This window comes from Carlito syrichta, unplaced genomic scaffold (genome assembly GCF_000164805.1).
Source record: "Carlito syrichta isolate Samal-C Ts95f unplaced genomic scaffold, Tarsius_syrichta-2.0.1 Scaffold307123, whole genome shotgun sequence".
NCBI lineage: Eukaryota > Metazoa > Chordata > Mammalia > Primates > Tarsiidae > Carlito > Carlito syrichta.
In genome coordinates, this window is record NW_007251219.1 from 416,502 (window position 1) to 430,196 (window position 13,695).

A 13,695-nucleotide genomic window follows, 5' to 3' on the forward strand; every position below is an offset into this window, starting at 1 on the left:
AGTCTGGATTCAAATCCACACAGTCTGGTACAGCTAGGTACTTTTTAACTCTTATGCTGCCTTGATATCAGTCAGCTAGAAATAACAGTCCTATAGGAACTAGTGAACACCATAACACTCTTACCACAGAAGCAAAAACAGGAAAATATTAGGCTCATCAGCACACCAGCAGGTAAAAATATTATCCCCAACAAGAGATTCAACAAATACTATTTTAATGTCCAGTGGCAATCCAAGATCTCAGTAAATGAGAATAACATTAGTTAGTTACTCTGATAAGGTCAACTGGGGTGCTATGAGAAGGGGAAAACCTCCATGAGATCATTTCAATTGCTAATGAAATTACAAATTAGCCCACAGAGCTGAGAGTTCATCTTTCCCTAGTGGATACTGAGCTAATAAGTAAATGTAAAGCAATTAAAAGTTTTATAAAAACTTTAAAGACCTCCCCATTATTAAAAAGCTAGCTCAGAAATTCAAACAAAAATAACAGAATTTTGGTTACACAGAAAGCTACGTGGTTTTATAGCCCATAGGCCAAAACCCTAACTAAGGACAACCCAACCTACTTTTAAAAGCTCATAAAATACATATAAGAACTTATACAAATAAATACACATAGTATATATACAAATTGCCAATAAGCATACGAAAAGATGCTTAATCATTAGAGAAATGCAAATCAAGACCACAATGGGGTACCACTTCATACCCACTAGGACAACCAAGAAACACAAAAAAGCAAGTGTTTGAGAGGATGTAAGAACATTAGAACCCTGTGCACTGCTGTTGGGAATGTAAAATGATGCAGCCACTATAGAGATTGGTGTGGCAGTTCCCCGAAAAATTAAAAATACAATTACCATATGATTCAGCAATTCCACTTCTGGGTATATGCCAAAATAACTACAAGCAGGGACCTGAAAGATATTTGTATACCCACGTTCACTGCAATATTATTTACAATAGCAAAAGGTAGAAGTAATCCAAGCGCCCATTGATAAATAAATGGGTCAACAAATGTGAACTATACACACAAACGAATATCATTCAGCCTTAAAAACAAGAAATTCTGGCACATGTCACAACATGGATGGACCTTGAGTACATTATGCTACTGAAATAAGCCAGTCACAAATACTATCTAATAACAAGCGAAATAAACCTTTCACAAAAGGGTATATACTATATGTTTCTTTTTATATGAGGTACTTAGAGTCGTTTAATTCATAGAGACTGAAAGTAGGATGGTGATTGCCAGGAACTGTGGGGAGGTAGAATGGGGAGTTATTGTTCAATGAGTACAAGTTTTCAGCTTGGGAGGATGAAAAAAATTCTGGAGATGGATGATGATGGCTGCACAACAAGGTTAATGCACTTAATACCACCAAACTGTACACTTAAAAACAGTTACAATTGTAAATGTTATGCTATATATATTTTACTACAATAAAAAGAGGAAAAAAATAGACTCATTTGTATACATATGAAAAAAAGTAAAAGCTCCCTGAGTAAAATGTGTTACTATTCCAAGGACCCAAGCCAAATAATAGAGTAATGACCATTTTTATTTATCTTTGTCTTCTTTTAAAATATCTCACGTACATATTTTTTTTAAAGTATATCCTAAATGATATATTTTCTGGGATTTGTTTCAAAATAATCAATAAGGCATAGTGGAAACAAAGAAGTATACATGAAACAAGATTTGCCTGTGGTTAATAATCACTGATGCTATGTGGTGGGTATGCGAAGGTTCTTTATATTATTTTCTCTGCTCCTTTGTCTCAACTGTGCCATTATGAAAATTTTTAAGTACTACTTACTGTACATTTACCATACACAAAAGTTTTAAATTATCAAGAGCCAATGCAGAAAAGCAAATTGTAAAATACGATTAAGAAAATTTTTAAAGAAAAATGCCCCTTAGATGTCAGCACTTCAATTTGTAGGGAAATCCAGGTCCTTTTAGTCTGAACGTTCATAATTAATAGTTAACATACATTGAAGGATTCCCATTTACCAATCTTAAGTGCACTATTCATATAATCCTATCATTTTCTTCCCCATCGTACAGATGAGAAAACTGAAATCAAAGAGGTGAAATAATCTGACTCATACTAAGTGCATTTTAACCCAGGCAGCCTGACTGCAAACTCTTAAGTTTAACAAGTACATTTCTCGAATTTGAAGAGTATTTTTTTCTTATTTCTTGCCAACTAATTTAGACAGCCTCATTAATCTCGAGTTGCCAGAATTAGAGAAGCCTGACTGAGAGCCTATGAAAAGAGATACTTGGTTTTTGAAGGGACACGATCACCACCTTTGCTCCATCTGTCTCCGTAAAGCCCTGAGGATTTTCAACATTAGCTTAACTCAATTCAGCTCATTTACTAAACACTAAGTATCAGAGGTTGTGAGATCTTGGGCACTGTGCTAGGCACTTAGAACTGCAAACGAAAGATAAAAATCAGCATTTTATTTATTTTAGAAATCAGATGACCAAAAATAACTCACTTCATACCATCCAGTTCTTCTTTTCACGGCATTAATCACTGTACGATGAGATGCTTGACATCTATCTTTACCACTGTAAAGTGAGCTCCGTACACCATTCACAACTCCATCCTCAGTGCCTACCACATGCATTACTGCCTCATACACTGTCAAGGCTGAAGGCATATGCAATGAGTGGAATTGAATCCGAATAGCCTGCCCATTCACTAATTTATCTAGACAACAAAAGAGGGAAGAGGCAAGAGCAGGGTCTTTGGACCGGGCATTTGTTCATCTTTTTATGAATTCATTCATGTATTTATGCTGCCAAAATACAAGGACACCTATTTTGTGGGCATTGTACTAGGTCCTGGGACGTAGTAGGTTTAATGAAAAATAGAAGTTTCCACCATCCTAGAGCCCACCAGCTCTGCCACTAATCCCTGAATGACCTCAGGCAGTCACTCAGAATACATGAGTTGGTTTTAAAATTTCTTATAAGCAATACAGGATACTAATAACCAATATGCAACAATATTTCAAGGAAAATAGGTCATATATATGTAATAAAGGACTTGGCACATAGTAAGTAAACATTCAATATTTAACCATGAACCCGCCGGGTTCAGTGGCTCAGTCTGTAATCCCTAGCTTTGGGAGGCTGAGGTGAGTGGATTGCCTGAGCCCGCAGGTTCGAGACCCACCTAGGCAACTTAGCGAGACCTCATTTCTACAATAAATCAAAAATTAGCTGGGCATGGTAGCTCGCGCCTGTAGTTCCAGCTACTTGGAAGGCTGAGGCGGAAGGATCGCCGGAGCCCAGCAGGTCAAGGCTGTGGTAGCCGGGAGCGTGCCACTGCACTCCAGTCTGAGTGACAGAGTGAGACTCCAACTCAAAAACAAACAAACAAACAAAAAAACAATGAACCCAAAGTCTGAAAACTACTTAACTTTAAAAATTTAGAACAAGTGACAAAAAACATTGGTTTCAGAGGAAATGCACATAGAAAAGTCCAAAGAGTGAAATATTAGTAATGATATTAATTATGCGTTAATGGTAATATTAGTACTAATGTGTTCTTTCTATATGGTACTTCATTTTCTTCAAAATTCTTTGGCATACATTATCTTAAGTATTAAAAATGGAAATTTTCCATAGATTTCTATACTAGAGGAAAATTGTATACTGAATAAGTTTAGCTGACATTGAGAACTTTGTGTGGTCAGTGAAGGCTATGTAGATTTGTACTGTTTTTGACATCTTCCAGGAATGAACAAACAAGGAAAATCACGTAAGTTGGGCTTTTCAATGAACTGCAGACTTAGGGTCACTCAGCAAGCAGGGAAAGACTTGTCAGGAAGCCTTTTGCAAAGTTTGTCCTTGCAAGGACACTAAGAGAAGTTAAGAAACTTGCCCAGGCTCAAATAGCAAGTCAGTGTTGGGGGTCAGAATTCAAATCCAGCCCTTCTGACTTGGAGTCTTTTGACCCTCCATCACTACTACCTCCACATGGGCTATCACCTTCCTTTATAAGTTCAGAGACAAAAAAGAGAAGGGAGCTCATAAAAAAATAGATTCTTTCTTACCCCACTTCTAAGTTTTCAGAAAGGATTCTAAATACTTTAAATTGCTTTTAGCCAATAGCTTCTAGTTTTTCCTTGGTTTTTGTTTTGTTTTGTTTTGTTTTTCTCAAGAATTGGAATGGCTGTAATGCATCTCTGAGATGCTATGAGATAGAGATTCGTTGAAATACTTTCAACATCAGCAAATCATCAGAGGCCCTATAAGCACCCTGCATTCACAGTATATGCAGGCTTTTGTCTTACTCAAAGACAACTTCCGTCATCTGATCTTAGGAGGGTAATCACTTTAGACTCCTGAAAGTTTTTTTGTTTGTTTGTTCATTTATTTGTTTAAGTCATAAACTGAGTAAATAGTCAATGTCACTTATCATGACATCTATCATTTTGTTATTAAGCCACAGTCTTTCTTTAAACTTCTATTGTATTCTTTTTTTAACAAAATCATTTGTTGAGTTCTACTTTATTCTAAGCACTATATGCAAGTGTTAAGCTAAGTTTAGCATATTCTTTTATCTCTTCTCTTGGATTTGATGCTATTTTTTCACAGTCCTTTATTCCATATTTCTGTGCTGTCAAATCCAATAGCCACTAGCCACATGGACGATTTAAATTAAGTATGAATTAATTAAAATTAAGTACAACTTAAAATTCAAGTCCTCCATAATACTCACCACATCTAAAGTATTCAATTACCTCAGGTGGTTAGTGGCTACTCTACTGAACAGTGTACATATAGAATACATGATAGAAAGCTCTGTCAGACAACACTGCCATAGAGCTGAGCATCAAATCCTGGGTCTTTATCAGCCCACAACCTCCAACCAGAATCAAATAAGAACAGAAATACTACCACAGTCGGTCACAACAATCCTATAGTTCCCAATATTATCATTCAGGCTCCAAGAACTAAAGCACAGGTCAAAGAAAAAAAGCATCTAATTTATTTATAGTGGGTAATTAGACATCCTGGTATAATGCATGGAAGTCCATGGAGTAACCAGGATGCTGATTACTCACTGACACTGAATTACAAACACAAAATGTCACTACACTGAGAGAGGCAGACAGACAGACAAGAGACAGAGAGAGATAGAAAGAGAGAAAGGGGGAGACAGACAGAGAGAGAGAGACAGAGAGGGAGGGAGAGACCACATAGAAAGACAGATAAAAATCCAAATTCACCTTGTGTGAACTTGGACAAATCATGTTACTTCTCAATCCTACATATTATAATCTTCAAAATGAAAAAGTAGGTAAATTTGGAGTTCTCTTTCACATCTGAAATTCCTGGATTCTAAGGCCTTACTTAGTTTATATAACATCCAAGGAACTGACCCCAGGACGGATACCCACCTCAGTCCACTGAAAGTTGTTTTTTTTTTTCTAAGTGCAGACTTCAAAGATTTAAGACAAGACTCCAAAGACTTGCCAATTAACAAGTAGGAGAAGCTAGCTATATAAGCTAAACATTATAAGGCAGAACATTGGAAGTATCATAAAATGGTATTTCCAAATCATCCTACAGAAGCTGCCTCTACCAGGAAAATAAAACTGGAGGTGGCGAAAATGTTCACATTTTTCTTTATCACAAAACATAGCAACATACTGATCCCATCTGGCACACACAAGGTGTTTAAGAATTTTTGCTAAATAAATAATAATAAGACAATAATAAAATATTAATTAGACTAGTAGGCATTTAATGAAGACCTAATATATATTAGACCCTATGTGAGACATTCTTTTCTTAGGCCATTTCATTGTATCAACAAGCAATCCTACAAATAAACTTTTTTTTAGTCATTTTGTAGGTAAGGAAACTGAAGTGAAAGGAATTAGGCCGATAACCCACAGCCACACAACCCAACAGTGGCAGACCTGAAATTTAAAACCAAGACTTCCCAGTTCGAATGCACATGTTTCATCCACTTCCGCCCACTGATTTCTTAAGAAAACTTATGCTTGCTAACCACCAGAAATAAGAATGCTCCTCTACTTCTTAAGAACCCAGGTAACTCCACAAGGTTTCCATTTTCCTATAAAATTTTCCAGAAAACAGAATAACAATTCATCTTTCTAGAAAGGCTCCTCAGTCAAAATACGTTCTACTTGAGACCAGGTGTCCATTTTAATGAAAATAGAATCCAGTTCATGATTGTCTATTAGAGTTCCAATGTTCTGAGACCTTTGTTGATTAAGTTAGACACAAGACAAAGGGAATTAAAAAGAAAGCAAATTATATTGTTATACTGCTGTGGGCAAATGGCAGAAAGAAGCAGGGCCTTTGTTTTGTAAGGAACTGGGCACCTACTCTACCATTTACAATTATTTCATAATTAGATTGATATTTCGTAGGATAGAAGTCTCTGTAACCCTGACATTCAAACACCTCCTTATCACTGATACGAAGTAGGGAGCAAGGACCAATTATGTGTGTTGTTTGTTTCTTGTTTTCAAGGAGACTTAACATGTATTAAGCCATTCAACTGTCCGAATTCAAATATCTCCATACTCTCTGCAGTGATCACATTCTGTCACCCACACCACCTAAAAATACCCCACTTTCCATCACTCAGCAGAACCACAAAGGCTATTAGAAGGCAATAAAATCCCTAGAGAGCTTCTCTTTTATACATCTGCACTTTCCTCTGAGCAATTAGAATCAGGGAGATTGGAGATGGGAAGTGCAAGAAATAACATTCAGGCCACAAATTCTCATCTTAATCCCACAAACAGCACGTCAAGCAACAATTGGTGAGGAAAGAACTTCCAGCCTCCTGGAAGGCTTTCCTGCTCTGAATTCAAGTTAATTATCCAAAACTCATCATGAAATTATTACTCATAAAAGGCTTCTATCTACTTCTCATTGAGAAACATCATCATGGAAATATCACCGATGATGGTCCTGTCCTCTTTCAAGGCACATGTCTGTATTTGTGTCACTGAAAGAAAAACAGGTCTGTATATATGTATGGTAGACAGCATCCCTTAATCAAGAAAGGTTCTTTCAAACAATATGATTTAAAGAAGACACTCCATGTTCGAATTTTTCAGAAGTGGTGAGACAATTCTCTTGGTGACTGCTTCCCATCTTTGTTCTTAATTTAGAAATATGATGGCTTAAAAGGCCTACGCTTTGGGGGATGATCTATTTACACATATTCCTTCCTTTTCTAATGGGTCTTTGCCTTGTCTCCTGGGAATATTCTTCACTCTACTAACATGTAGTATACCCAGACAGACTAAGATAACTAAGATTCAGCCATGACCTTGCTAGACTCTGGTGTGGCCATGTGCTCTTTGAGCTATGGCTGTCGCCATGCTTCCTGGCTTTGGTCCCCTCCCCTACCTTGGGGAGGTGAATCATCTCTCTCCCTTCTTTCTCTCTAATTTACTTTTAAATAAACTTTTCTTTTTTTGTCTCGCAAAAAAAGTAAATAAATAAACAACTAAGATTCATCAAACTAAGTGAACTATCATGGAAACAAAGAACTTCATACCACATGTTCTCACTCATGGTGGGCCCTGATCACTGGTCACATGAGCACAAAGGTGGAAACCGCAGATGCTGTGGACACTTCTAGGGGAGGGAGGGAGGGATGGAGGGTATATGGCAACACACTGGGTACCAAGTCCACTAATGGAGAGAAAGGGCCCACTAGAAGCCCAGATGTCACCTGTACTTAATTTACTTATGTAGTAAATCCTCACATGTACCCCACAATTTTAAAATTAAAATAAACACGATAACTGAGGGCTGGGTGGGGTGGCTCACGCCTGTAATCCCAGTACTTTGGAAGGCTGAGGCAGGAGAACTGCCTGAGCCCAGGGGTTTGAGACCAGCCTGGGCAACTTGGCGAGACCTCGTCCCTACAATAAATTTTAAAATATTTTTAAAGAGATAACTAAGGTTCAAAACTGTCCAAGTTATTTTTTACAATGGGGGTTAAGGTGGGAAACATTGACAACCTCAAGGTTGATCAGATTGGCAATCCTGAAGAGACAAATATACTGAGTGAATGGAGAAACCTCAGCTAGCTCACCACTAAGAGACTAGTAATGTCTGTGGCACAGACTCTTCCCAAGAAATCAAACCACTCATCTTCCTGGCAGGTATGGTTCCTCTCTCAGAAAAGACTGACTTCGGACATAGCTTTCAAAGGCAACACCTACGTCAAGCCATTCAGCATAGATGCTCTTTCTAGTAGGGTGTTAGCTCTCATTAAGCCTTCATGTAAGAAAGGCCATCAGTCTCATCTTGTTCTTTAAGAATGGAGTAGTCTTGTCCAGGAACCGTGGCTCACACCTATAATCCCAGAGCTTTGGAAAGTCAATGTGAGAGGATCACTCAAGTTCAGGAGTTTGAGACCAGCCTAGGCAACATAGCAAGAACCCCTCACCTTTACAAAAACATGTAAAAAAAACAAAAAACAAAATTAGCTAATGTGGTGTGCGTCTATAGTCGCAGCTACTTGTAAAGCTTTATCCAGAGGATCACTCAAGCCCAAGAGTCAAGCTTGCAGTGAGCTATGATTGCACTACTGCACTCCAGTCTGGGTCACAGAGCAAGACTTTAATGAAAAGAAAACAAAACAAAACAATGGTACAGGCTTAGCCCTTAAATACAAACCTTTTGCCACTACCATGATATAATACCACATTTGAAAGATGTATCCAAGTGCCTATGCTACACAGGTACTCAGACAAGGCTGACATCTATTCTCTGCTCCAAAAGACATTGTTTTCTCCTTTACAACTAAAATGAATGGTATCTTAGTGCAAATTATAACTTCACCCTAAAGTCTGATTTGAAAAGTAAAAATAAAAACAGACAGATGGAAAACAAATGACTATATAGAAGATGAAAAGAAAGGAGAGGGGAGAGGGAAAAGGGGGGCAGAAAGGGAGAGGGGGGAAGAGGAGGGGAGGGAGAGGAGGGGAGAGGCACCGTGAAGTTTGCTATTTCCAAAACCATGTTCATTCCAGTAAGATAATGAACAAGAAAAGCAATTTTCATTTTCTCCTCTGACAGCTGGAGCATAAATGGCTGCTGCAATAATATCAGAAATTATTGGACATTTTGAGCATTCTTGCTAGTGAGAAGCCAGCATTCCAGCCAATTTGAAACACTGGCCTCAAGGTGCCCTAGAAATTTTGTTTTTCAAATGCAAGGATGTCAGCTTCTGGAGAAAAAGTGATGTATACTGTCTAGTGGGCAGCATGCTGGCCAGACACCAGTTGTGGAGTGTGTCTCCCTGTGCTCTGGGTTCTAGCTCAGTTGTTTTTTTACACAGCCAGTGCTGCCCCCACAAATGAGAATTTTTCCAAAGCAGACTAAAAATGGGAGTAATGTTTAAGATCCTTCAACCCAAAATAACAGTGAATTCTGACCTGTCACCTCTACAGATTCTGCAAGATGCTGGTTTGAATCCAAGGCTTGTTGGAGCTAGTCAGGTCTCTCCTTAAGGAAGTTGATTACTTCTAGTTCCAATCTAGTCAGGGCCTGTCTGAAGGGAGCTTAGAAAGTCCCAGCAACGAAAGTGGTCAGGCCTCAGAATTTTTTGTGCCTTTAAATAAGATGTCTGCAAGTTTGTAAAACATAACCATTCCAATGTAATCACCTGCTTATGAAAAAGACAGCATTACCAATAGAAGACTGGTAAGGCAAATATTTTATCCATACAGATTTCCAAAATGTACCTGCGACATCAAATGAACTTATAGAGACTCCTCATATTAAGCCAAAAAGCTGGTGGCAAACATTCGAGATAGCCTTGCAAGTACCAACTCTGATCACGAGGCATCAGTGCCTATAGCCTTCACTCCAGGGGCATCTACTCTATGTGACTAGAGCTTTATCTACTGCACACATTTTTCATAAAATGACAATGGAACTCTCCATGGAAAAAGGCTCGTTGAAATTTTTCCACAATTTGGAGGAATTCCTATCATTCTATGTGAATAATCATACTGGAGAGAGACATCAGACACAGACGAGAAATCCACACATCCCAGCATGTCTGTGTGCTCCACTTGGGTAGCCATTCACTGTTTCCCACCCCTCACAGGACTGTTCGTGTCATTCACAGCCTAGGAAGATACAATGGAAACAGCTTATACATATCTTGAATGTGTGTAAAACAACAGAATCCTGAGCAGTAAGTAAACACAAGGGCCATGGAGAGGGGAAACGGTAAGAATACCATAAAAGTCACTAGCCCAGAACACGCTTTCAAGAATTGTGCTTCAGCAGTGAGGAAGTGGAAAACCGTCATGAGTCCATATAACAGGAATTTTTCTATCCATTCTTTCTGCTATTATTGAGTAATGTACTAAAAACTTTTCTAAAAAACCCTAAAATTATTTTCTAAGCCTTTGATTGACTTTCTGATTAATAAGCATTGTAATATAGTGCTTTTTTTTTTTAACAAAGGATAGACATATCCTAACATATATATTCGGCCTATACACCTCTCAAATTGATTGATTTGCTGTTCTTCACATTAAAATGTGTTCTCTACTGAGAAGGTACTGAATGAAAAGCCCACATAAGACACAAGAAACAGAGGTGCAATGGTTACATAAAATCCATGAGGTCATACTGTACGCCTGCACAATAGACGTAGACCACTTGGCTTGATAAACTAGCAAATGATAACCAAGGACACTGTGTTTCTTTATAAATTATCTGGTATTTATTTATACAGTATCATTATATCACAAAGAAAAACAAAAAAATGTATGTTGAGAGAATAAAAGGACAGACAGGCAATCCATAGTTAAGCATCATGAGTAAAATTTACTGAAAGGAGTAATTTTTTCTAATAATGATTTATCAGGGAAATCTTTTTTCTGAAATATAAATTATATGTGTCAGTAACCCTAAACAAAGAGTGAATAAAAGAAAGGCAGAATGATAGGGGGGGAAAAAAGACAAAGTTACCATTCTTAGCTTAACCAGCAAAATAATAATGCTTAAAAAATGAGGCATTACATTTTCTTCCTGAAATCACCAGAATGTTAACTTAAAAAAAGAATTAACAGCAATTTGATGCTATAAAATACGGTACAGAGTAAATGTAAAGTTACCAGTTTGAGGCTCAGGTACACTTAATAATCACATAACTATTTCTAAAACTTCTTTTTATTTTTAATTGACTAAGTGAGGCACAGTGGTTGCTGTCATCTTAGATTATTTCTAATCAAGATAACTGTTAAGTGTCCTACCTATTCAGCCATTAATCTTTCGTTAGAAAAACAGAGAGAGAATACAGTCGTTTGACCTAACAAAAATAGCTTACTACCATAATTTTCCATCCAAAAGTCCAACTTTCTACATTGCATATAAGCGTAAGGTAGAATTGTAAGTTTGTACATCTTGCATACTGTAATATTCAGAGTCATACTAAACAATAAAAAATGTTATGATTTATTTTAAACCACCTAGCTGCCCCCAAAATATTTATTCTCAAAACCAACTCTAAACAGAATAGGCAAGTATCCGGTTATTTCAGTCAATGTAGAAATACAATAGCAATAATTTAAGCTAGAGTGGATTGTTTTCCTGATTCATCCCGCTGGAATGTTTTAAGACTAAAATAGACAAGTAATCCCCAGTTTTTCTTTCCCATCATACCGTTATCCCAGATAAATATAACTGCATTCACAGGTATACAATATAGTACTGTCCACACGGCTAGAGAATAAAACAGCTAGCATTGTACCAGGATGCCTGTATGTCTTCTCATTAAAGCAATAACAATATTCCCTCAAACACAAACTCATCACTACCTTTTAATGATTCTGGGCTACATAGATGAAAAGTTTTGCTTTAGTGCAGGTCAAGGTAGCACATAGCCTTTCATCTTTATTCATAATCAGCTCTGATCCTCTTGCTGAAAAAAAAAAAAAAAACAAATGCAAACATCCTGAACTCTTCACTGGGCTTGCTCTAATCAAAACGTTTAACAGGTTTTTGGGATCCATTACAAATTATTGGAAACAATCACCATTGTTAGTGTTAACTAAAGAAATCTTGTCCAATAATCACTCCAGATAATATGCTTTTTAAAAAACGCATAAAATGCTATCGAAATATTTGGTGCAGAAGTTAAATAAAGAATACTGCATCCTTAATTTTAGTAAGATTGTAGATGATAACCAGAGTGAAGTTACCTAAGCAACCAGTCTAAAGCACATGTAATACTCAAATGCATCTTTATTATGGTGTTGTAATGACTAGAAGTTTGTTGTTAATAGTTTTGCTATTAAATGCATAAAGCGGTCAAATCTTTTGTGGGAGAAAACATCTCTGGAATATAAAGATGTGGTTAATGATTTAATGGGCATATGGCATTGAAACATAAATATCCTTAAGCAGAATCATCAAAACAACACAAAATAAAAAATAATTTAGGCTAAGACAAAAAACTAGAATCATTTAGTTAGAAGTCAAATCATTAAACTATAGACATTCACACAGCCACATTCACTCCTGCCACACAACTGTAAAGTGGTCTATTTTTATTTCTAAAATGTGATACACTTGTGTGATTATTATAACCTAAAGGTTTGGGGAGAGTGTAAAAAAAAGCTTCTAAAATTATTATGTACGCTGTTAAATCATGTGCTTAACAAAATATTTGGAATGCCCAAACGTGCTGTTACTGCTCATGACAGATTCATCTAGGTAAAACCAGCAGGGAAAGTGTGAGGCCTTATTTACTTCGTTTTGTTTCTACATATAAACACCACTTGAGAATGTCAGATCATCTTCATGTATAGTACACAATCACAGGTTATTTGGGGAATCCACAAGGCCACAAAGTTGTTATATGCTCTGATATTGGGGTGGGGGGAGCCAGAAGTGCCTTTTTTCCAAAAAAGTGAAGAAATTCTTACCTTTCTGTACACCAGCATGTTGGGTGATTCATCTGCCACCCCGTTGCTGGTCTGCCCATAATTATTCCCCTGGGCCATGTCACCCACAACTTGATCCACTCTCTGATACAAGAATGTTCAGTTTGCCCTGCAAAGGGTTAGAGAGACTTCGGTGAGATTCTAGCGGTGGTGCTTAAGGGGGCTGCCTCCCCTGATTCACCGTCATTATTCACAGCACCCACCCCACACGGGGAGAGAGCTTACAAGCTGGGGCTGACAGGAAGAAGTGAACAGAGGACACACGTTTTTAAAAAATGAGTTTACACCTACAGGACCCCCCCCCCCCCAGGGAGTGTAAGAAATTACAATCCTCCATACAGAAATCGTCACTTGGCTCTGGTTTTCGCTGACTTCATTCTCTGGATACTTATTTTGAGAAGAGTTTGACGATCACCTTAAAAACCCATGGTCGCCACTTCCGCAGTACAGAGAGTTCTCTTCTCGCCCAACACTTGCTTGCATCTCCACTTGATGATGTGTTCCCAGAAGGGCGGAGAAGCAAGCCCCGAGCGGGCAACACACGTTCTCCCAGGGACCGGTCTGGCTTCCCACAGGCAGGCGCATCCGACAGGCCCATTCCCAGGGCCATTCTCCGGCACAAGTGCTTCCTCGGATCCCCCTGGGTCTCCCACACAGGGCCAGAGCGTGCCTCGCCGCTTTCACCTGCCGGCGCCG

General features: G+C 38.0%; 1 protein-coding gene across 1 annotated transcript in view; it reads right to left on the bottom strand.

The window, feature by feature from the left end:
- Positions 1-13,624, bottom strand: part of RGS7 (regulator of G protein signaling 7) — a 411,270-nt gene extending 397,646 nt beyond the window's left edge. The window contains exons 1-2 of the mRNA XM_008063888.2: positions 13,415-13,624; positions 12,982-13,108 (exon numbers count right to left, since the gene is read on the bottom strand). Of these exons, the coding sequence (XP_008062079.1) occupies positions 12,982-13,059 (78 nt within the window). The 5' untranslated portion in view covers positions 13,060-13,108; positions 13,415-13,624. The remainder of the gene's footprint in view (positions 1-12,981; positions 13,109-13,414) is intronic.
- Between the last annotated feature and the right edge of the window lie 71 nt (positions 13,625-13,695).